Source organism: Equus caballus, chromosome 5 (genome assembly GCF_041296265.1).
Source record: "Equus caballus isolate H_3958 breed thoroughbred chromosome 5, TB-T2T, whole genome shotgun sequence".
In the NCBI taxonomy this organism is placed as follows: Eukaryota; Metazoa; Chordata; class Mammalia; order Perissodactyla; family Equidae; genus Equus; species Equus caballus.
Window position 1 is genome coordinate 92,035,041 of NC_091688.1, and position 25,313 is coordinate 92,060,353.

The window sequence follows — 25,313 nt, forward strand, 5'->3', positions numbered from 1 at the left end:
TCCAGAGAAGTGGGAACATTACCATGATAAGTCCTTTTTTAAGACAGTTTACAAAACTACATTATTTCATGTCAATCTCAGGCTATCAATAGTAATGCTATTGGCTAGGAATGCCTGGAACACTCACCTGGGCCTATACTTTTTGTGGTGAGCCCACAGCCGTTTCCCTGACTGGGACTTGTGCTAGTGGTTCTTATTATGACTGCAAGATGCACCTCAGCAACCACCATCAGGGAACTTTGAAAAGACAAAGTTTATTACTCATAGGTCTTGGAGGGTGTATAGCACGCCCGAGGGCCACACAGGGCCATTGTGGGCAGAGAGAGGCAGAAAGCGCAGAACTGGGGCTCTGTTTTTATTGGGGGCTGAGGGTAAGGTGCCTAGGGTTTCAAGGGTTTAGTCTTTATTGGCAAATTCAAAACATAAGAGCAAGAATTAGGGTGCAGGAAAGGAAAAGAGGGGTCACTCAGTGGTCAGTTATCTAGGTTAACAAGGGCTTTCTAAAAGGGGAACTTCTTGGGTGGAGGCAGCCTGGTTCCTTATCTAGTTCTTTAGCTAGTAGATGTGTCATACAGCTGGCAATAAGTTTATTGGAGATTGATGTCTTTGAAATGGATGCCTGGGAAATCAAAAGCTTAAAGTCACGTACTTACATTACAATCAAAAAAGCTTATTGTCAGGCACTTACACTACACGTCAATAGCACAATACCAATTTTTTAAAAGATCTGATTATTTTCAAAACGTTTACGGTTATCTCTGGGTGGCAGAATTACAGGTGATTTTCCGTTACTTTACACTTTGATAGAGACTAATTTCATACTCAACAAGAGTTATAAATGTATAAAATAAATAATTATATACATACCTACTTGCCAAAAAGACCATATGCAATATAATTATATTCATAAATATTAGTATCAGTTATTATACACTGTAAAATAGCCCCAAGGTATTATATAATTGTGTTTTCCTCCACGATAAACAATCCCAGCCTCTCTAATCATTGTAGACTTGTTTATATTAGCTCCACCTGTGTAAGCAGAACCTTCCAGTGACAGTTGGCTGTTCTCCACCTACTACTCCTTAATCTCATTTCCAATTTTAGGAAACATGTAAATCATGAAAGTTAACTGAGAACAGCAAACAACCAAGTTTGTTAAGTCACTAGCCTTAACATTATATATGATAAGTTATCTGGCCTCTGACTATTTTAAAGTACACCAGCTTTATAAGCTGCTCGCCTTTTTCTCCTTTGATACTCAAAGACCTTTTTACTTCATGTTTGTGTTTTGGATATGTCAGACTATCATCAGTTAAATGAGAAATATATATATATATAATATAATTACATATATTTAAAACCTTATCAGAACTTGAAACCAAAAGGAGAATGATGATAAATTAAAGAATGAAAATGTAAACCACACACTTCCTTTGACTTACTGAATTCTAAATCCCTTTCTATAGGATACAACGCTCGAACTGAAGATTCATGTATTGAAATAGAACAGAATGGTAAAACAATAGTTCAAATAGAGGGGTAATGCTTTAAAAGACATTTTAACACTTAAAATCAATTGTATTACTGACACAGAAACATAAAGGCTATAAAAAATGTTCTGAGTCCCAAAGTAATTCTCGGTAACTGTCAATATTTCCAAGTTATTCAGTTTCATTGCAAAAAAGTACTTGGATAATGTTGTCTAAGCTTGTTACAGAAATGTCTTTATTAAATTATTAATAAATATCATACCCTTTTCTTATAGGGGATGAAAGAGAATGGAATAATAGGAGAAATATCCATTAAAAAGTTTGGGATTTTTATAAAACTCTAGCCAAAAACACCGTCCATTACACTTTTAAAAAGTAAATATTATGGCATATGAATTATATCTAAAAAAAATTGCTCATTATACTATTTAGTGTCCATTATCAATAGGAGCCACATGAAAGCGGCTTATAAAAGATCTGGAAACTTTAATTTCTGACAATCTAAGAATGCAGGAATAATGTTAGGATAACTTAGAGAAATACATCAATAATTTGTCCCTTAGATTTTTCTCTTTTAAATAATTAGCTCTCAATTGACTACTGGTTAAATCTTAGATCCCAATAATTCCATGTTTGAATTCTCTAATATGCTGATTCCTTATGGTAAATGCTTGATATAAGACACAGAATGAGGGGGTGATGTCAGAAAGATGGTAGAATAGGAAGCATAAGACTCTCCTTCCCCAACGGAGACATCAAATTAACAATAATACACAGACCAATTCCCTTTATGAGAAATCCAGAAACCAGTTAAGAGCCTCCTGCCCCAAAGGCAAGTGTGAAAGCAGCTGCTTTGAGGTCAATAGGAAAATTCATGGCACTCACTCTCCAGAGCCCCTCCCCCAGCACAGCATGATTTGGAGGAAACTCCCAACTCCCAGATTCTCTTGGTGGAGGGAAAAAATTGGAGCATGTGTCCAACATTCTAGCTTTTCAGGGGACTGCCCAAGGGACTGGTTTCTGTCTGGTCCGACTCAGAGAGCACACTTCCAATCCCAGTTTATGAGGTCAGCATTACCATGATACCAAAGCCAAACAAAGACAAGAAAATAAAACCATAGACCAATATCCCTGATGAATATAGATGCAAAACTCCTCAACAAAATACTAGCAAACTGGATCCAAAGCACATTAAAAGGACTAGACACCATGACCAAGTGGAATTTATCCCTGGGATACAAGGATGGTTCAACATACAAAAATCAATCAATGTTGGGGCTGGCCCTGTGGCCGAGTGGTAAAGTTCAAGTGCTCTGCTTCGGTAGCCCAGGCTTTTGCCAGTTCAGATCCTGGGCGCAGACATGGCACCGCGCATCAGGCCACAATGAGGAAGCATCCCACATAGCACAACCAGAGGCACTCACAACTAGAATATACAACTATGTACTAGGGGGCTTTGGGGAGAAGAAGAAGAAGCAAAAAAAAAAATGATTGGCAATAGTTGTTAGCTCAGGTGCCAATCTTTAGAAAAAGAAAAATCAATTAATGTAAGTCCCCACAATAACAGAACAAAGGAGAGAAAATCACAGAATCATCTCAAAAGATGAAGAGAAAGTATTTAGAAAGATTCAACACCATTTCATGATTAAAAAAAAAATACTCAATAAACTAGGAATGCAAGGAAATTACCTCCACATAATACAGACTGTATATGACCAGCCCACGGTTAACATCATACTCAGTGGCAAAAAACTAAAAGCATTTCCTCTAAGATCAGGAACAAGGCAAGAATGCTTGCTATCGTCACTACTGTTCAACATAGTACCATAATCCTAGCTAGAACAAATAGGAAAGAAAAAGAAAGAAAAGGCATCAAAATTGGAAAGGAAGAAGTAAAATGATATCTACCTGCAGATGACATAATCTTATATGTAGAAAACGCTAAAGATTCCACACAAAAAAGTCAGAAATAATAAACAAATTCAGTGAAGTTGCAGGATACAAAATCAACACGCAAACTCACTTGCGTTTCTATATATTAACAATGAATAATCCAAAAAGGAAATTAAGAAAACAAATCTATTTATGATAGCATCAAAAAGAATAAATACCATTTATTGAAGAAACTTTTCTTTCTCTACTGTATGTTCTTGGCTCCTTTGTCGAAGATTAGCTGTCCAAGGATGTGTGGTTTTATTTATGAGCTCTCAATTCTGTTCCATTGATAAAAAAGGGAACACTCATACACTGCCGGTGGGAATGCAAACTGGTGCAGCCACTATGGAAAACGGTATAGAGATTTCTCAAGAAATTAAAAATATAAATACCATATGATCCCATATGGTCCCATATAAATACCCAATACTTCTGGGTATTTATCCAAAGAACAAGAAAACACTAATTCAAAAAGATATATACACCCCTATGTTCATTGCAGCATTATTCACAATAGCCAAGACTTGGAAGCAACCCAAGTGCCCATCAATGGGTGAATGGATAAAGAAGATGTGGTATACACATACAATGGAACACCACCCAGCCATAAAAAAAAGACAAAATCGTGCCATTTGCCACAACATGGATGGACCTTGAGGGTATTATGCTAAGCTAAATAAGTCAGTCAGGGAAAGACAAATATTGTATGATTTCACTCATATGTGGAAGATAAACAAAAACATAGATAAGGAATACGGATTGGTGGTTATCAGAGGGGAAAGGGGTGGGGGGAGTGTGAAAGGGATAAAGGGGCATACAGGTATGGTGACATAAAAACTAGACTATTGGTGGTAAATACAATGCATTCTATACAAAAGCTGAAATATAATAACATACACCTGAAATTTACATGATGTTATAAACCAATGTGAGCCCAATAAAATAATTTAAAAAAAGAATGAACTACTTAGGAATAAACTTAAGGAGGTGAAAGACTTCTACGATGAAAACTATACAACACTGCTGAAAGAAACTAAAGATGGCATAAATAAATGAAAAAAATATCTTGTGTTCATGGATTTGGAGGACTTATTTAATATTGTTAAAATGTCCATGGTACCAGAAGCAATCTACAGATTCAATGCAATCACTATCAAAATACCAATGCCATTTTTTTTACAGAAATAGAAAAAATAATCATAAAATTCATATAGAACCACAAAGTACCTTGAACAGCCAAAACAATCTTGAGAAAGAAGAATAAAGCTGGAGGCTTCACATTTTCTGACTTCAAAACATATTACAATGTTACAGTACTCAAAACAGTATGGTACTGGAATAAAGACAGAAATACAGATGAATGGAACAGATAGAGAGCCCAGAAATAAACCCTGCATATATGGTCCAACAATCTTCAACAGAGTGCTAGGACTACACAATGGGGAAGGATAGTTTCTTCAAGAGATGGTGTTGGGAAAACTGGATATCCCCACACACAAACAAAGATTGAACCCTTATCTTATACTACACACAAAAATCATCTCAAAATAGATCAAAGACTTAAATCTAAGACCTGAAACTATAAAACTCCTAGAAAAAAATATAAAGGAACAACTTTGAAACATTATTATTTTAATTTTTTTTTTTTTTTTTTGCTGAGGAAGATTCGCCCTGAGCTAACATCCAAGCCAACTGTCCTCTATTTTTTAGCATGTGGGCCACCAGCACAGCGTGGCTGCTAATAGAACAGTGTAGGACCACACTGGGAACCAAACCCAGGCCACCAAAGCGGAGCATGCTGAACTTAAGCACTAGCCCACCATGGCTGGCCTTAAAACATTGGTCTTGACAATTATTTCTTGGATTTGACAGTAAAAGCATAGGCAACAAAAGCAAAAACAGATAATTGCAACTACATCAAAATTGAAAGCTTCTGTGCAGGAAAGGAAACAGTCAACAGAGTAAAAAGGCACACTACACAATGAAAATATCTGCGAACCATATATCTGATAAGTTTACATTCAAAATACATATGTTACATTAACACAACAAAATAACAAAAAACCAAATAACCTGATTAAAAAATGGGGCAAAGATGGGACCGGCTTGGTGGCATAGTGGTTAAGTTTGCACGCTCCGCTTCAGCAGCCCAGGGTTCATGGGTTTGGATCCTGGGCATGGACCTACACACAGCTCATTAAGCCATGCTGTGGCTGGCTACCCACACACAGAATAGATGAAGATTGGCACAGATGTTAGCTCAGGGACAATCTTCCTCAAGCAAAAAGAGAAAGATTTGCAACAGATGTTGGCTCAGGGCCAATCTTCCTCATCGCCCCCCCCCCCACCAAAAAGAGAGGGAGAAAGGACTTGAACAGACATTTCTCTAAAGAAGGCATAAAAATGGCCAACAGGTATATGAAAAGATGCTCAACATCACTAATTATCAGGAATATGCAAGACAAAACTACGACGGGATATCATCTCACACCTGTTAGGATGGGAATTATCAAAACAACAGAAAACAACAAATGCTAGCAAAGATGTGGAGAGACTGAAACACTTATATGATGTTGGGAATGTAAAATGGTGCAGCCATTATAGAAAACACTATAGAGGTTCCTCAAAAAATTAAAAATAGAACTCTCATGTGATCTAGCAATCCTGGGTATTTATCCAAAAGAACTGAAAACAAGATCTTGAGATATTTACACTCCTATATCCATTGCTGCATTATCCACAATAGCCAAGAGGTAGAAACAACCTAACTGTCTATCAGCAAATTAACAGATAAATATATTGCGGTATATACATACAATGGAATATTATTCAGTCTTAGAAAAGAAGGCTGAATCCTGCAATGTGTGACAACACGGATGAACGTTGAGGACATTGTGCTAAGTGAAATAAGCCAGTCACAGAAGGACAAATACTACATGATTCCACTTAAATGACATGTGAGCTAAAGTAGTCAAATTCATAGAACCAGAAAGTAAGATGGTGGTTGCCAGGGCCTGTGGGAAGGGGGAAGGGGAGTTGATTGTTCGATGGGCATGGAGTTTTAGTCATGCAAGATGAAAAAGTTCTAGACATCTGCTGTACAACAATTGGCATATAATCAACAACACTATATTGTACACTTAAAAGTTTGTTAAGAGAGTAGATTTCATATTAAGTGTTTTTCTTTAAACCACAACTAAAAATAAACAAAAAGACAGAGAAGTGGCAGAGGTAACATTCTGTTGCAGAAGAGGGAAGTTAAGAACCTTATAGTCTCATCGAGTGAAAGGCCACATGATTTCCACACAGAAAAGAGAAGTGTGGATTTTAATGTACTTTTGATGATACCTTCTATTAGATATGTTCCTCTGAAAGAGCCTTATGTAACATGACAGAAGAATGACAGATAAGAGTCTGTTAGCAGTCCTCAGGTCTTCATAATCCCAGAATACCTATCGTGTTAAACTTTTAAGTACAAATTAGAGGGATTAGACATGAGACTTGGTTTTTAAAGGTTAAAAATGTCATATATGTGCTTATATCCTTCTGTAAGTAATCATATTTCTAGTATGCTTAATATATATAAACCATCTGTATGTTTATTTCAAGATTTTCATTGTAATACTAGATATTTTGTGGTGTCTGCCTCCTCCAGCCACAAATGACTAGCCTGAGAGATAGACATAGTCCCAAGGACAACTCACATATAAGTTGGCCAGGGATCTATGATGTAAAATAGCCTAGCTCAAGAATTTGAGTTAAAAATTGACTTTAAAAATTTGAGTGGATGCCACGAAGTAGAGGGTCTGACCAACGGTGGCTCTGTGCAAGCCAAAGTTCTGAGGGAGAATTATGAGTCTAAGTGATTCTGGAACGTTGTCTCAATTCATGAATAGATGAGAAAAATTCAGTTTGCCATGTATTTTAAGATACCCTTTAAAACTCACATGGAGCTATTAAATATACATTTAAAGCATCATATAAAATATATATGTACTTTCATTCTGCCTTTAGAAATACACACTACTCCTACCCATACTTCAAAGTTAGGAAATCTCTCTTCTCTCAATTCTGGTTTTACTTTTTATCTTCCTTTAAATATGTAAATCAATATTCAAGATGAATGGTATTGGGAATGGCAAAGTCTGGCAAAAGGGCTAATATAAACTTTACAGTGTAGATAGAATTTTTACAAAAAATAATTTTATAATAATTATGTAGAAGTAATTCTATGGATCTCCCATCGACCCCTGCTGATGTATTTCTTCCCAATACTCTCAGGGCAGCTTTTACTTCACTTTCTAAAATCACAGGTTCTCCCTCAAAGGCATCTGTCATCCTTTTGTCTCTTCTGTACAGATCTTCAGTGTGCTGTTTTCACCTTAACCTTTATTTTCTCCTGATCAGATAATGTGCTTCCCTGCTGGTCATTCAGCATTCCTAATCTGGGTTTAAATTTCCCTTTGATTTCTTGAATCTTCCGGAAGAAACCTCTTGTTCTCCCTTTGTTGTTGTTTTCTTCTGTGTCTTTGCATTGGCCATTATAATAGTTCTCTTTATCTCTGTGACAGTCACTGAAAAACTGCATTCAGGATTCTAACCTTACTTTTGTCACCTTTTACTTTGGCTTCTTGCCTGTCCTTAACAATTTTTAGTGTTTCATTTGTCATCCATCTCGATTTTTCTTTTCTTTGTACTTCAGGTATTGTCTTTTCACATTCTTCCTTAGTAGTATTTCCGGTTTCAGTCCATAGTTCTGGTTCTCAGTCAATTAAGTTGAACAATGTAAATCTGTTTTTTACGTGGACTTTAAATTCATCGGAATGCTTTGCCAAGGAGCGCAGTAACTCTAGGACCATTGCTCTAATCTCCCATGCAAGTAAAGTCATGCTCAAAGTGCTGCAACAAAGGCTGTTACCTCATATGGAGCAGAAATGCCTGATGTCCACCCCAGACTTTGAAAAGAAAGAGGCACACGATCTAATTGAAATTATCCACCAATTACTGCAGTGCTCCAAAGAATGTCAGAAGAAGGTTAGTCTATGTTTTGTAGACCAGAGTAAAGCCTTTGACTGCATGGATCATGGAAAGCTGTGGGCTGCTCCGAAAGAACTGGGCGTGCCTCAGCACTTGATTGTCCTGATGCATAACCTGTATGGTGGACAAGAAGCCACTGTCAGCACAGGATATGGAGAGACAGATGGTTTCCTACAGGCAAAGGTGTCAGACGAGGGTGCATTTTATCTCCCTGTTTAATCTGTACGCAGAATTTATCATATGAAAAACTGGGCTAGACTCAGATGAAGGAGGAGAGAAAACTGGTGGAAGAAATATCAACAATCTAAGATATGTAGATGACACCATCTTACTGGCAGAAAGCAGCAGTAACTTGAAACAACTTCCGAAGAAAGTGCCAAAGCAGGACTGCATTTGAACATCAAGAAGACAAAAATCATCACTATAGAAGAACTACACAACTTTAACATAGATAATGAAGACATTCAAATTGTCAAAGACTTTGTTTACCTTGGTTCAGTCATCAGTTTAAAGGGAGACTGCAGCCAAGAAATCAGGAGAAGACTGAGACTCACAAGGGCAGCAATGAAAGAATTAGGAGAGACCACGAAGTGTAAGGAAGTGTCATAAGAGACCATGGCAAGACTATCCACATCCTCATATTCCCAATTATTAGGAATGGGTGCAAAAGCTGAACTATGAAGAAGGATGATGGAAAAAAATTGATTCATTTGAAATATGGTGTTAGAGGAGAGCTCTACGGATACCCTGCACTGCCAGAAAGACGAACAAGTAGGTCCTAGAGCAAATTAAGCCTGAACTATTGCTGGAGGCAAAAATGATAGAACTGAGCCTGTCCCGCTTTGGGCACATCATGAGAAGGCAGGATTCTTTGAAAAAGACATAATGCTGGGAAAAGTAGAAGACAGCAAGAGAAGAGGAAGACCAAATACGAGATGGATCGACTCCATAAAGGAAGCCATAGGCATGAGTCTACAGAAGCTGAGTAGGACTGTTGAGTACAGAACACTGAAGACATCACTCATTCATAGGGTTGCCAGGAGTCAGAGCTGACTTGATAGCACATAACAAGAATTACGTAGAAACTGTACAATTCAGTCCATCAAAAGGACATTCTTATCTACTGACATTTGTTTTACAGTTCACTGAGATTGTACACAAACACATTGCTCACCTAGGACTTTACTGTAGAACTCATCTCTGGTGAAACTGCTTAGCAGGCCCAGCTTGTCCTTGGCACCTCTCAGTTTCCAGTACCATCATGCTACATCCTTTGTACTTCCCGATCCTTAAGCCATTGCTCTAGGATTTTCCTGATATGCTTCCCCTTTAACAAAATGTAGCTGTATTGGGCCCAGCCAGATTACAGGTTTAAGCATCAAATACAAACAAATTTACTTAAAGGATTAATAAGTGGTAATGGTTTCAAGTGTAAGCCTTCCAGATAACAGCTAGGCCTGAAATGCCCTAACCTAAAGGAACAATTGAGTAGGAATTTCAGGCAGCACTTGGAACCTATATAGCTTTTGGCTTACTCACAAGACATAGAGGTCAACATGCAATCTACGTGTAGGTTATTCAATCTCAAGTACTGAAAAGAATAGTAAGATATTTACTTGAAACTCACAACTTCTCAATCACTAGTATATAATGTATGGAACATTTTTCTTTAAATCAGGACATTTAGGAAAGCTGTTGAACACATTTTCAGTGCAAGTAGATTTCTAATGATTTTATTGACAGCTTTCCATGAACATGAGATGTGTAAGCAACAGTCTGGCACAGATGCTACAGTTATACAAAAGTCTGAAGGCAGTGGAGCACAGAGACAAAGGACATCGACTATGGACTCAGCCTTGGATCAAATCACTGCTACTCACCAGCTGTATGAGCTCTGGCAAGTGTTTTAACAAATCTAAACCTCAGCTTCTTCAACCATAAAATGGAGATAATAGTAGAGAATTATGAGGATTAAATGAGAAAATTCATATTAAGCATTTGTCTAGTACAGTCTAAGTACATAAGAACTCAATATATGCTAGCAATTTATTGCTAATCATAGACTGTCTACTAAATATGTTTTTGATGTTTATCATTAGTAAGCGCTATAATTTAAAAAAAAACTTTTAAAGAACTAATGTAGCACCAATTTTAACTTATGCTCTGCTTATTATATTCAAAATGAAAATGACTTCATTGTTTTTTTCTGATTACAAAAAATATATACTCACTGACATTCAAATCATAAAGAAAATTATAAAGGAAAAATGTATACATGTAGAGATATATATTCTTATTACTTTAATAACACTTCTTTCCAAAAGCAGGATTAATCTACTATCTATGTACTTCTGTTTTTTGAATATAATTGTAGAGCTCTTATTTCATGACTTCTATTCATAAGCTAGCCATAAAAATGGAAAGGTAGCTCTTTCTTTTTAGAGAAGCAGGAGAGGGTAGACGTGAAACCCCTAATACCATCCTGCCTGGGTTCAAACCCCAGTTTTGCCACTTACTAGACATACCATCTTGGGCAAGTCACTTAAGCTCTGCATCTCAGCTTCCTTATCTGTGAAGCAGAGTTGTTTTAAGGATTAAAGGAGTTATGTAAAGTACTTTAGACAGTGCCTGGTACATAGTAAGCAGTACATAGGAGTTTATTATTATATATGGTCATATGACTATACCTATGATATATTGTTATATAAATAAAAAGCAGCTCAAGGAACCAGCTACATACAATATTATCCCATTTGTATAAAGAGAACAAAGTATATATCTATTTATATATATAAACATAAAATATTTGAAAGGCTATCCATAAAGCTTCTGTGATTATCTCACAGAGGAATTTTCACTGGCTCTATAATGTTTCAATTTTTTACAATCTTTATATATAGTATTACTAAGAAATCAATAAAAATAGTTCAATTTAAAAATGTATTTTTTGAGGTGGAGAAAATAAGAGAAAGAAAGTAGAATAAAACAACAAAATTCTTGGTTTCCAAAAAGATGACGGGGGATCTCGTCAAGATGGTGGCATAGGCAGACACTGAACTCACCTCCTCTCACAAACACGACCAGGTTACAACTATTGGAAATATCACCCCAGAGAGAAAACTGAAAACTGGATAAAAAGAACTCCCACAACAAGGGACAGTCCTGACTGAGGCGGAAAAGGCAGAAATTCCTTCTGGAGAGAAAAAAGCCACCTTTGCGAGCCATGGAGCTTCACAACTGGCCGGGCAGGAGCCACCCTAAAGTATGCAGCCCTCCCTGGAAAAGTGGGGACCTTAGTGGGGGCCCTTTAGCAATATAAGCATCCTTCAGACTCAGCACAAGGGAGACAAGTGTCCTACTATCTGGCGTCGCTGGCTATTAACTGCAATGGGGAATGTCCCCAGAAAAACTATCAGAGGAAAGCTGAAAAAACCTGGATCTTAAAGGTTCCACACACAGGTTCACCCATCTCAAAGAGCAACCTAAAGTCACCAAAAAGACAGCTGCACAGTCCTTTGGTGAAAAGAGACTCACCTGGTAGGCTCTGGATGCATCTCGATGAGAGGTGAGACCTCTCCAGAGACTGAGACTTTGGTGGCAGCCATTGTTGTGACCTAGTACAGGCGTGCTGACACAGAGGCTGGCACACACCACTGAAGTTCTTCCCCTGGCCTGATAGCCCAGGGTTCTGCCACACCCACTAGAGCACAGATTTCATCCAGTTCAGCCAGGGCAGGAAGCCCACCCTAGAGACCAGCCCCACCCAGCAGCAAGCCCTCAGACTACTTGTCGGCCTGCATAGACTGGGTGCCTTGATCCTCTACAGGCAGGGGAGTGTGTCCACCTCTGGGGAGAAGGGCCTATGTGAGAACCAGGTGAACTGTGGGGGGCATTGGTGGAGAGGTGGGGGCCTCTGTAGTTGGGCAACTGGGTATGCTCCAGGGGGTCAGGAAGTGTGCACAGACCAGGGATGTGTTGACAGTGTGTGTGGACCTGTGGGGGGTGGGGCTTATCAGCAGAAGACCTGTGCTTCACAATCAGCCACAAAGAAGATTGACCCCACCTTCCAAAGCCTGAAACAACTAGGTGCTCCCATGCATAGGGCCAGCCCCACTCAGCTGCAACCCTAAGACAGTTGACCTGAGCCTAGCAACCAGCTACACTGGGTACATACTCAATTAACAGGAAAACTGCAACAGAAGTGTGCTATTAGATGTTGCAGCCAGAGGTGATAGGGCTCCTGAAGCCCAATTTACAAACAGCCGCCAGGGAGGGAAAGACTAGACTTCCTGGGTACCTGCAGTAAGAGCAACCCTGCCACAGCAGAAAGACACAAGTAGCCCAAACAGGGGTCACTCTTGGATCATTTGGACTGGTAACGAGAGGGAAGCACACTGCTGAGCTTCAAAAGACATCTCTTACATAAGGCCACTTCTCTAAGCTCAGGAGACATAGCTGACTCACCTAATACATAGATATAAGCACAGAGAAAGAGGCATAATGAGGAGGCAAAGGAATACATTCTAAGCAAGAGAACAGGACAAAACCTAAGAAAAAGAACTAAATGAAACAGAAATAAGCAATTTACCTGACAAAGAGTTCAAACAAAAACTTATAGGGATGCTTAATGATATTAGGAGAAGACTGGATGAACAGAGTGAGAACGTCAACAAATAATTGGAAAATATAAAAAAGAACCAATCATAAATGAATAATACAATACTGGAAATGAGAAATTCACTAGAGGGACTCAATAGCAGAGTAGATGATACAGAAGAATGGATCAGTGAGGTGGAAGAAAGACTAGAGGAAAACAAGTAGAACAAATAAAAAAGAATTAGACAGAATGAGAACAGTCTAAGGGAACTCTGGGACAATATCAAGTGCACTAACATTCGTATTATAGGTGTCCCAGAAGGAGAAGAGAAAGACAAAGGGGCAGAGAATTTATTTGAAGAAATAATAGCTGAAAACTTTCCTAACCTAAGGAAGGAAACAGACATCCAAGTACAGGAAACACAGAGAGCACCAAACAAGATGAACACCAAGAGGCCACACCAAGACACATTATAATTAAAATGTCCCAAATTAAAGATAAAGAGACAATCCTAAAAGTGGCAAGAGAAAGGCAACAAGTGACATACAAAGGAAAGTCCATAAGGCTATCGGCGGACTTCTCAGCTGAAACCCTACAGGCTAGAAGACAGTGGTGTGACTTATTTAAAGTGCTGAAAGGAAAAAACCTACAGCCAAGAATACTATATACAGTAAGGTTATCATTCAGAATGGAAGGAGAGATAAAGAGCTTCCCAAACAAGCAAAAATTAAAGGAGTTTATCACCAAGACACTAGTTCTACAAGAAATGCTGAAGTGACTTATTTAAGTGGAAAAGAGAAGACCACAAACAGGGATAAGAAAATTATCAAAAAAAAAAAAAAAAAGGCAACAAAATCACTGGTAAAGGCAAAAATACAGTGAAGGTAGCAGATCAACCACCTATGAAGATGATATATAGGTTAAAAGACAAAACTGCTGAAATTACCTATTACAATGATAAGAGGGTAATGGATAGACATGCACAAATCCAGAGATTAGATATGATTTCAAAAACATAAAATGTGGGAGGAGGGGATTAAAAGGGAAGAGCTTTTAGAAAAAGGTCAATCTAAAGAGAATATCAACTCAATATAGATTGCTATACACGTAGAATATTACATAGAAACCTCATGGTAATCACAAACCAGAAACCTATAATAAGCAAACAAATAAATAAGAGGAAAGAAATCAAATATATTAGTAAAGAAAGCCATGAAACCACAAGGGAAGAGAGCAAGAGAAGAAGAAAGGAACAGCAAAGAATTACTAAAACACCCAGAAAAAAAACTAACAGAAAGATGACAACAGTTAATTAGGTTTTCATGCTATCCCAGGAAAAGAGAGTTTGGAGTTTATAAAATTAAATGCAATATTAGTGGAATTGTATTAAAGTATACCCAAAGTCATAATTTCCCCTTACTAAAAAGACATCATTCATGTGATTTAAAGAAAAATACGAAAAAGGAAAAAGAAAACATTTAAGTACCTTTAAAATTGCTAATAAATACACCCAAGGTTTAACAGAAATCTAACAGAAAGGTGGCTACAGCATAAACTACTAAACAATGATAAAAACGATCATATTTCTCCTTTATTTTACTGTGGCAAGGATGCCATATCGAGTTTGAGGTACCTTTAACGCCCATATTGTATATACTTTGCCTAGTTTATAGAAGGAATAATCCCTACAAAATTTAAAACTCTAAAACAAAGTTTCCAAATTTTATTTAATATCGTATGACATCTTTTTTGAGAATTAATACAGTGGCTATTGGTGGGTTACTTAACCTACTAAGCCTTAGTGCCCTCAACTATGAATCAGGGAAACTATCCTATGAGGATTGAATGAGAACATACAGAACATGAGACCAATAGTACTTGAAATTTTTCAATCTCACTATCATCTCTTTGTTTATATGATAGCCTAAAAAGAATAAACAATCTAATTATTAATATCATTTTGTCTAATGTATAGACTGTGCTTTGAGTACTTGATAAACATACATACCAGCTTGAGCTGAATTCCTAGGAATTTAAAAATATTATATCTTAGCTCCCACACATGCCATTATTGTCCAATATATATTCTCAAATGTCACTCATTACATATAATATCCCACATTTCTGACATATGCTGATGACAGATCTCCACCTATTGTGATGTCATCCAGTTCTTTATGGTAATATTTCATATGATACTTTTTCTGGCTACAGTTGAAACGGATCTTCCTGTTTGTGGAGTGAAGCCTACCACATTATCAAAATATGTAGCCAAAGGACTACAGAATGCCTTCCTATGATTTTATTTCTATATTGTTGCCTTAAGGAGCAATGAGAAAGTCTTCTAAATTGTGTCATAAGACTTCTTGTCCAAGAAGCAACATATTCTGCAATCTCATTGATAAAATTGCTAAAAGACCATCCTTGCAGTTTTTGGGTCAGTGGGGATATCACTGCTATGAACCTAAGATTTATAGAACACTGGCAAAAATTCTGAGGTACATGGACTTGGATGGCTTTGACGTACTACTCACAGATTATATTGCATTTGTGGAAAAATCAGGATACCGTTTCGAACTAAATTTTAATCTTGAATTTACTGAAATATGTGTGAATATAATTCTGTACTGGGTTTTCGTCAGAAAAAGTAATCCTGACTTTGTGGAATTGCTTCTCAAGAAGACAAAAGACTATATTCAAGACAGAAGCTGTAACCTGGCACTGATATGGAGGTAAGAATCTCAAATATTTTCACCATAAAAGGAGAAAATTTCTCTTTAGGAGATTATACCATTACTTTTTTGTTAAATGAATATGCATAGTGGCTATATATGAATGAGGAATCCTAATTTGACTGCTCATTTATTTATTCACTCCTTCATTCCTTGATTACTTATTCAATAAATTTTTACCTATATGTACATTATGTACCAATAAATTACTACTGGTTCTGCTCCGTAAAGCTTACATGTTAGTGCTCAAGGTAATACATTAGACAATTTAAATTTTTCTAACTAGACAAAGACATTGTTTTGTGTAACACTGTGATATCTTTTTTGAGAATACTGAGAATGTATATTTATGGTATGTATATAAATTGACTTTCAAAGTATAATTCAGAATATACACACATATTCACTTAGCAATATTAAACATAATAATTCCCTATTTGCATGTTAAATATTGATAAATTTGACTCCAAATTCTTCAGAATCGAGTTAAATACCTGATTCAGCTGAGGCTACAGGGCTAGAATCAAGATGTCAGCAGGGCTGGTTCCTTCCAGAGGCTCTAGGGGGGTTTCTGTTTCCTTGCCTTTGCCAACTTCTGGAGGCCACTTGCATTCCTTGGTGCATGGACTCTTTCTCCACCTTCAAAGCCAGCATTGTAGAGTCATATCTCCTTCACTGTCTCTGCTTCTATCTTTCTCTGATATTTATTATAAGGACTGTAGTAACTACATTGGGCCCACCCTGGATAATCTCCCATCTCAAGATTCTTATCTTAATTATATCTACAAAATCTCTTCTGTCATACTGAGGGACATTATTCAGCCTACCACAATGGTCATGCGACAAACCTATCAAGATGATTACAAGAGACCTACAAAGTCAGTTTAGACTTTGCATATGAGTTTGCATTGCCTAAGGGATATCCAGGTAGAGATGTGCAGTAGGTGGCTAGACAGTGTCATCTTGATGTCTCTCTTTCTCTTACATTCCACATCTCATCAGTCGGGATATCTGCTGGTTCTACTTTCAAACCATATACAGAATTTGACCACTTCCACTGTTAATCACCCTCTACCAAGCTAAGTGATTTCCCTCCTTATGTCCCATAACAAATTGTCAACAAAGGCAAGATCCTGTTTGCTTTTCTACTCAAAATCTCCAGTGGCTCCTCTATTCCATTTAGAGTAAAAGATGAATTTCTTACAGCGATCTACAAGGCTCTACATGATGCAGCGTCCCATTACCTATGTCCTCATTTCCTACTACTCCCCACTCTTTTCACTCTTTCAGCCACACTTACTCCTCCTTCACTATCTCCTGCTTTAGGGTCCTTAAGTATCCAAATGCCTAACTTCTTCTTTATCCAAACATCACCATTCAGTAATGTCCTCTCCTGTTGTCCTGTTTAAAATTGGAAAATGCCCTCATTTTCCAAAAACCCCCTGGCATTTCCATTTTCCTTATCTGCTCTACTTTTTCTTTTTCCTAGAGCAATTATCAAACCTTGTAGCATATTATAAAATTTGCTTATTTGCTACGTTCATTCTGTACTATCAGTTACCCCTCACTACAATATAAGCAAGAAAGTAGACATCTTTGTTTTGTTCACTCAAGTATCCCAAGTACCTAAAACAGTGCTTGGCGTAATAGTATGCTTTCAACAAATGTTTGTTGAATAAATTAATAGACAGAAGTTGAGGTTTCACTTATAGGTAAAATTGCCCGAGAACAATTAGTTAAATGAAAATTAGTCAAAAGGCCACATCTACTTTACTTAGATGTTGATGGAAGAGGAAGAAGAACCAGTGGAAGAGGGTTGAGAAGAAATAGTCAAAGAAGTAGATGCATAACTTGGAGAGAATGGTCCCATTAAGTCAAGGGAAAACCATGGCTTCAAGAAAGTCAACTGTGTTTAAATATCAGAGATAAAATTATTATGGAGAAACAGCTATTGAATCTGGCAGCTAGAAACCAAAGGAGAAATCGTAGAAAAAATTTAGAAATAATTATTATAGCTACAAAACTGAATCATTCTCTGCCTGTCTATATGGAAATATGTCCCATTTCATAAGTGTATATAACAGGTTTTCAGATACAGAGGGTTCAGTTCATTAACCTTACATTTAAAAACTGATTCTTGCTTTGCCTGCCTCACTTCATCCATATAAGTACTGTTCTAATTAACTGTCAGTACAGATTAAGAAAATTTTGGTTTACCGTAACATGCTCTTTAAACATGAGGATTAATCATATGTCATTTGGGTACAGATTAGACTTTTAAATCTCATTTTAAACCAATTTGAGTTTTATTTATATTTTCAACATTTTTTGGTCCAAAATATCTTCTAAAAGTAATGTCAATCTTAGTATCTTAAAATCAACCATATCTCTAAATCTTAACAAGGGCCACTTGAGGTATTTTTTTGTCCTCTAAATCCACTGAATTTCCCATACTTATAAGACTCTTAAGTCGAATATCTTCTTAAGTTTTATCAAGATGAATAAATTAGACTTTTGGAAAATTTAAATGATTGCACTTCACTAAAATCTTGTTAGGCCCAGAAGCTGCAAGTTTAAGTTAAGAAGCTGTAAGTTTAAGGAATATATATAGTCACATGCCACATAATGACATTTTGGTCAACAACGGACTGCATATGGGATGGTGGTCCCATAAGATTAGTACCACGTAGCCTAGGTGTGTAGGAGGCTGTACCATCTAGGTTTTGTAAGTACACTCTATGATGTACGCACAAGGATGAAATTGCCTAATGATGCACTTCTCAGAATGGATCTCCATCATTAAGTGATGCATGACTGCACAGAAATATCTTTTGAGGATAATAGTAAAAAAAAATCAATTAAAAAATATTTGAGGGGCTGGCCCCGTGGCCGAGTGGTTAAGTTCATGGGCTCCGCTTCAGTGGCCCAGGGTTTTGCTGGTTTGCATCCTGGGCGTGGACATGGCACTGCTCATCAGGCCATGCTGAGGCAGTGTCCCACATGCCACAGCTAGAAGCCACAACTAAAATATACCACTATGTACTGGGGGGATTTGGGAAGAAAAAAGCAGGAAAAAAAAAAAAAGATTAGCAACAGTTGTTAGCTCAGGTGCCAATCTTTAAAAAAAAAAGTTAAAAAGGAAAAGATATATTTGAGTATCTACTTATGGGCCAAGTGTTGTTCTAGGCATTTAGGGATATAATAGTGGACTAAACAGACAAAATTACTGCCCTTGTAAAGCTTAAATTTTTATAGTTTGTCTTGCTCATTCATTTATTTTGAAGATGAGAAAATGAAAGATTAGAGACATTAAGCAAGCTGTCTAAAATGATAAGGGCTTAATGGAGGTATGTACAAAGTGCTATGAGGAGTAAGAGGAAAGTCAGATAATCAAAGAATACTTCATAAAAGAAATTAGGAGGGCTGGCTCAGTGGCATAGCAGATTGTGTGCTCTGCTTCTGTGGCCCGGAGTTCACCGGTTTGGATCCCTGGCGCAGACGTACATACTGCTTATCAAGCCATGCTGTGGCAGGCATTCCACATATAAAGTAGAGGAAGATGGGCACAGATGTTAGCTCAGGGCCAATCTTCCTCTGCAAAAAGAGGAGGATTGGCAGCGGATGTTAGCTCAGGGCCAATCTTCCTCAAAAAAAAGAAAGAAAAGAAAAGGGCTTGTTAGGGTCTTATACAATGAGCAAGACTTGCCCCAGAATTGAAAAGGGACGGGAAGAACATATACAAATTGAGGGAACGTGAAAGAGTCTGATGAAGTGATTTGGGAAAATGAACACCAATAAGCAGGATAGGGAATACAGAAGAAGTAGTTTAGGAGTTCAATTTTGGATATGTGTTAGAAGTATTTGTGAAAAAGATAAGACGTCCAGGACAATATTGATCTGGAGATGATTCCAGGAAAGGGTATATACATTTATATGAAGAACTTGAAAGGATACATACAGTACCACTGGCAGGGTTATGACAAAAATCCACTCCTTCATGTCTAAAATACTACTATGCACTACACCACACTATTTTTTTTTATCACAAAATCTTGACATTTCAGAGCTCAATGAAGCTTTGGAGATAAACTAATTGGTCTAGCGATTTTCAAACTGTTATGTTTTAGAGCTCCTGACAAGGGAATCACCACAGGGGAGGTCTCTACAACTCCCAAATACACTTCAAGGAGAGAACGTATGTAATACAAAACATTCATTTGATATAGCTAGTTCAGGTATAACACTCCTCCAATGTTAGTTTCTGTTTGTAAATGAAACATTCTTTCCAATTTTTAATCGGCAAAAACCTAGTAATCCTTCAAGTCTTAGCTCCAGAATAACATACAGGCAATGTTTCGGTTCCTGGGTGCAGAACCACATCACTTGTCTGTCAGTAGCCATGCTGTGGCAGTGGCTCACGTAGAAGAACTAGAAGGACTTACAACTATGATATACAACCATGCACTGGGGCTTTGGGGAAAAAAAAGAAGAAAAAAAGAGGAAGATTGGCAACAGACGTTAGCTCAGACCAAATCTTTCCCTGCAAAAAAAACCCACAAAAAACAAAAACAGCAACTTTCCACACATTGTAAATCTTTTTTTGTTTGTTTTTACAAATGTAAAGGGGTTTAAATGTGTAGTAGGAGTTTCCTTTTCTTTCTTTTTTTTGTGAGGAAAATTGGCTCCAAGCTAACATCTGTTGCCAATCTTCCTCTTTTTGCTTGAGGAAGAGGGCTCCTGAGCTAAAATCTGTGCCAATCTTCCTCTTTTTGTGTTTGGGATGCTGCCACAGCATGGCTTAATGAGTGGCATAGGTCCATGACTGGGATCTGAACCTGTGAACCCCAGGCCACCAAAGCAGAGCATGACGAACTTAACCACTGTGTCACCAGGCAGGCTCAGAGTTTCATTTTTTAACCTTTAGTTTCGTCTAGATTCATAAAGTGGAAAACTCTTTTTAAGATATATTATATATAAAGGTAAAGTTATATTAAAAGTTATTTAAGACATTTAATATTTAAGATTAATATTATTTTCCCATTACTGTTCAGACAAAATGTTTACCACCTTTCTTAATTCTATATTCAATGAGGTTTTGTTTGTTTAATTCACAGAACTTTCACACCAGTATACTGCCCAAGCCCATTAAGTGGCATCACACCTTTACTTTACGTAGCTCAGACGAGGCAATCCAATATCTTAAAAATACTCCTGCAATATGGAATCTTAGAAAGAGAAAAAAACCCTATCAACGTTGTGTTAACAATACTGCTCTACCCTTTAAGAGTGAAAATAATGTTTGATCACACACTGGTAGACATCCAAGAAGATGCCAAAACATGTTTAGCGCTATGTTCCAGAGTGCTTTCTGTCATTTCAGTCATGGAAATAGAGGTAAGCAAAATATTGTTCTTTGGGTTTGGGCTCAAATATTGATCAATTTTAAGATAAAACTGTGAGGCAAGAATGAAGTTAATTTTTAATCTTTGGATTACATCCAGTGAAAACTAGTCATTGAGTACGTGCTTATACATTAAAAATAGGTGAAATCCAAATTATCTTAACATTAGTCCTTTATTTTATAATTTTATGTCTTCTAAATTTGAAAGAATGTTAAAAGTCTATAGTTTACTTTAGTAGTTATTAAGTAGATGTATGTTGTTATTATATTCTAATTACATAGTAACCTGTGTTTATTAGGATTTCTAAGTCTTAAAAACACAATAAATTAAAAATTTAACAGGTTTCTTTTCCAATAGAATATTTTTAAATGAGAGTTACATTTTTCCTCACAAATACAATCACATACCAAGCAAGAAACGATTTTTTTTTTTGATGAAGATTAGCTCTGAGCTAACATCCACCATGAATCCTCCTCTTTTTGCTGAGGAAGACTGACCCTGAGCTAACATCTGTGCCCATCTTCCTCTATTTTATATTTGAGATGCCTGTCACAGAATGGCTTGGTAAGCGGTGCGTGGGTCTGCCTCCAGGATCAGAACCGGCAAACCCCGGGCCACTGAAGCAGAGCACACGAACTTTGCTACACCACCGGCTGGCCCTGCAAGAAACAGATTTTTATTTTCAAAATCGCAAAACAATTTTAAGCATAAAAATATACATAAAGACAAAATATTTGTTCAATTGACAATATCTATCCCTCAGAAACGTGGAGGGCTTCTTCTTGATCCAGTTTCTGGAATAAACTAGGTTTAGAGAAAAAAATCAACCATATGGAGGGCATGTTCACCCTGTCAAAATGAACTGCAAGTTTCAGCATCAAATTGTGTCATGTCGACTACAAGCAAAAAATAAGTGTGCTTAAGGGAAAGAAAGCTACCCCTACAAATTTAAACCAGTCAAATCCCCAAGGAATCTAGCAGTTTCCCTTAAAGTACGACTTCAGAAATAAACTCCTATCAAGATAAAACTCTGCTGCGTTTTTTTTTTTAAACCTCAACAATGCATATCAATCAATCATGCCTGCGCCAACTGTAAGGAAAGCAAATTGGTCAAATTATTTTGGCTACCAATTTGTAAAACAAAAAAATATTAAAAATTTTGCATCTTCAGTAATTTGCTTGTCCTTCTCCAGTGTTAGTCCTGCACAATTTTTATAGGACATTCTCAACCAGTTCCCTGAAAGCTATTCCTGAGGTACAATCATAATAGAAAAGTACTAGTATAGAGTGAGTTGATCAAAATCACCTGCCTGAGTAGCAAAAAATTTACAGGTGGGTTCCAGTCAATTGCAGTTTAATAAGCTAAAGTAAAGTAGCATCAAGCAAGAAGGTGAAGGATGGCATAAAAACCAGCTTAAACAACACTTTAAATGCACCTGCTTTACATTCCACACTTCCCAGTAGTTTCCTCTATTGTAGTTCATAAATTTTATTGTAAATATATATTTAGATATCTTACCTCTAGAACACGGTCCTGTGATCCCAAAGACCATGTCTATTTTGTGTACGCTACTAATTATCCCAAGTACCGAGCTCAAGACTGAGCATATAGTAGATATTCTTTAAATAGCTGTTTACCAAATAATGAAAAATTATATATCATTTAAGTAAAAGTGTCATGTAGTCTACAAGAACATAGGTTCTGCTGGAAAAGTATCTCTGTAATACAGCAATGTCTTTTACTCCTAAGTCAACCTAATAACATGTGGCTTCTAGAGTTAAATCTTTAAAAGGGTATCTTAACTGGGGCCAGCCCGGTGACATAGTGGTTAACTTCACACACTCCACTTCCGCAGCCCAGGGTTCCTAGGTTTGGATCCCAAGTGCAGACCACACACTGCTCATCAAGCCATGCTGTAGCCGTGTCTCACATACAAAAAAATAGAGGAAAATTGGCACAGATGTTAGCTCAGGGACAATCTTTCTCAAAAAAAAAAAAAAAAAAGAGTATCTTAAATAAAACTTAAAAAGTTATCTTTTCATATAGACAGGCCTCCTGTCAAGTTTTCTCGTGGCTCTGCACTATAAAATTTTACTCTGCAATGGTTAGAATCACCTGGGGGAAGTTTTAGGATTTACGTTGTCTGTGCCCAACCCCAGACCAATTGAATCAGAACTTCTGGAGTGGGACCTCAGCAGCGGTAATTTTTAAAGTTCCCTACATAATTCTAGTGTATAGCCAAGATGACAACAGCACTCTAGAAGGAGAAGCTAAAAAAATCAGTGTTTGATTTGTCTAAAATTAAAAACATACAGATTCATAGTTGTAAGAAATAAAGTTTTGTGTCTTTAGACATATTTAAATTATGGATCATTGTGAGAATAAAATGGGAATAAAAATACTTGCCTCAGGTGAAAATGCTTTGGAAAAAAATATAAGGGTTATATAAATTTAAGATCTATTTTCTGAATTTAAATATAAAGCAAAAATGCTAATTTGGACTAATCTAATGATTAATATTACCAAATTAAAATATTTCCCTTTTCTTCAGACGCAGCTAAGTTTAGGAAGATGTCCAATTATTTCGAATTGGTTGGACTACATTCCATCAACAAGATACAAAGATCCATGTGAACTATTACATCTTTGCAGAATAACCATCAGGGCTCAACTATTGACCAACAATATGCTCCCAAATGGAATATTTTCACTTCTAATTCCTGTTCGTCTACAGAACTATCTGAATTTAGAAAGCTAATATGCGTCTTTTTCCTGAATTCTTTAAGGATGCTCACCATTGGGTAGTTTACAAGTTAATAAACTATTAACTTCATGCAAATTTTACTGCATTGAAATATATTTTCACATGACATCCTAAATGAATCACTTTCAAATCAACATACGGCTCTGCCCACTACCTTTCTAAACAGTAGAACAAATCATACGCGCCTGTTTATATTTTAGATTTACCCTTTTTATCTGTTCTTAATAGCTGTTTTTGTCTGAGAGCATTCTTGTTATTGTGAAAATTTTGGTCATATTAATGTTCTGAACTCTGACCCCTTATTATTAGTACATTCTAAGCTAGGTAAATATTATTTTATATTGTATATCCATATTAACAAATATTTATTGAGTTTGTTTGCAAATAAAATATTGTGCTTGGTAGTAGAGAAAAATCAAGGAAATTAAGATGTGATCCATTCCTTGAGAACAATTTACAATTCCGTAGCAGCCATAGTCACCAAAAATACAAGGTGAAGAATTAGTCAACAAAAGGGTGGGGGTTGGGAATAGGATGTCAGAAATGGATTATATTGGCAATAATTAGCCTTAAATCACAATATGGAGCTTTGGTGTTTGGTATGTCATACCTCTAAATACTAGCCCAGTAGTAAATTTAACTAAGATATAATTGACATATAACATTACATTTGTTTCAGGTGTATAACAATTCTATGTATACATATATACATATATATATATATATATATATATATATAGTGAAATGATCACTACAATAAGTCTATTTAACATCCATCACCATAGACAGGTACAAATTTTTTTTCTTGTAATGAAAACTTTTTTACTCTCTTAGCAACTTTCAAATACAAAATACAGTATTATTAACTGCAGTCACCATGCTGTACATTACATCCCCAGGACTTATTCATTTTACAACTGGAAGTTTGTACCTTTTGTCCTCCTTCACTCATTTTGCCCACCCTCAAATTACATGCATTTTGATACAAAGAAAGAACAATTGTGATGCAAAATTACATCACAATGAAAATATTATCAGTTAAATCTGTATGTTCTTTAGTTACAAAGAAATTTACCTTTCAAAACATAAAATTTATTCTATGACAATTTTTTAGCTCTTTTCTTTTTGAATATCTGGGGTACTAGAGTTTATAAGCATACGGTGAAACTGTTGCAACACAAAAATGATAACTGGGAGACAATTCTCTATGGGTCTCTCATGTTTCTGTCTGTCTTACGAGAAGAGGCACTGACTACCTTATTCCAGAGTATCTTTTTAAGGATGTATGTACAGTGAGCAGCCTTGGAAGACAGCATGTCTCCATCTGAGTAGAGGAAAGCTTTGCTCAATGT

At 36.7% G+C, this 25,313-nt stretch overlaps 1 protein-coding gene and 1 long non-coding RNA gene across 9 annotated transcripts in view; one reads left to right on the top strand and one right to left on the bottom strand.

The window, feature by feature from the left end:
- Window positions 1-15,209, bottom strand: part of LOC102150692 (uncharacterized) — a 147,670-nt gene extending 132,461 nt beyond the window's left edge. For all 8 annotated transcript variants that reach the window (XR_011438881.1, XR_001380853.3, XR_011438884.1 and 5 more), the window contains exon 1: window positions 15,071-15,209. This is a non-coding gene — a long non-coding RNA (uncharacterized lncRNA). The remainder of the gene's footprint in view (window positions 1-15,070) is intronic.
- Window positions 15,210-15,218: 9 nt separating this feature from the next.
- ASB17 (ankyrin repeat and SOCS box containing 17) lies at window positions 15,219-24,036 on the top strand. The gene is made up of 3 exons (XM_001497338.6): window positions 15,219-15,794; window positions 20,909-21,188; window positions 23,749-24,036. Exons 1-3 carry the CDS (start codon window positions 15,394-15,396, stop codon window positions 23,953-23,955), a joined length of 888 nt encoding a protein of 295 aa, XP_001497388.2. The 5' UTR covers window positions 15,219-15,393; the 3' UTR covers window positions 23,956-24,036.
- Window positions 24,037-25,313: the final 1,277 nt, after the last annotated feature.

Bases quoted from the DNA above. Each gene is read 5' to 3' on its own strand.
- ASB17 (XM_001497338.6), top strand. From the start codon at position 15,394: ATGAGAAAGTCTTCTAAATTGTGTCATAAGACTTCTTGTCCAAGAAGC. The intron at 15,795-20,908 runs GTAAGAATCTCA...TTTAATTCACAG, and splicing joins AACCTGGCACTGATATGGAG to AACTTTCACACCAGTATACT. The intron at 21,189-23,748 runs GTAAGCAAAATA...CCTTTTCTTCAG, and splicing joins TTTCAGTCATGGAAATAGAG to ACGCAGCTAAGTTTAGGAAG.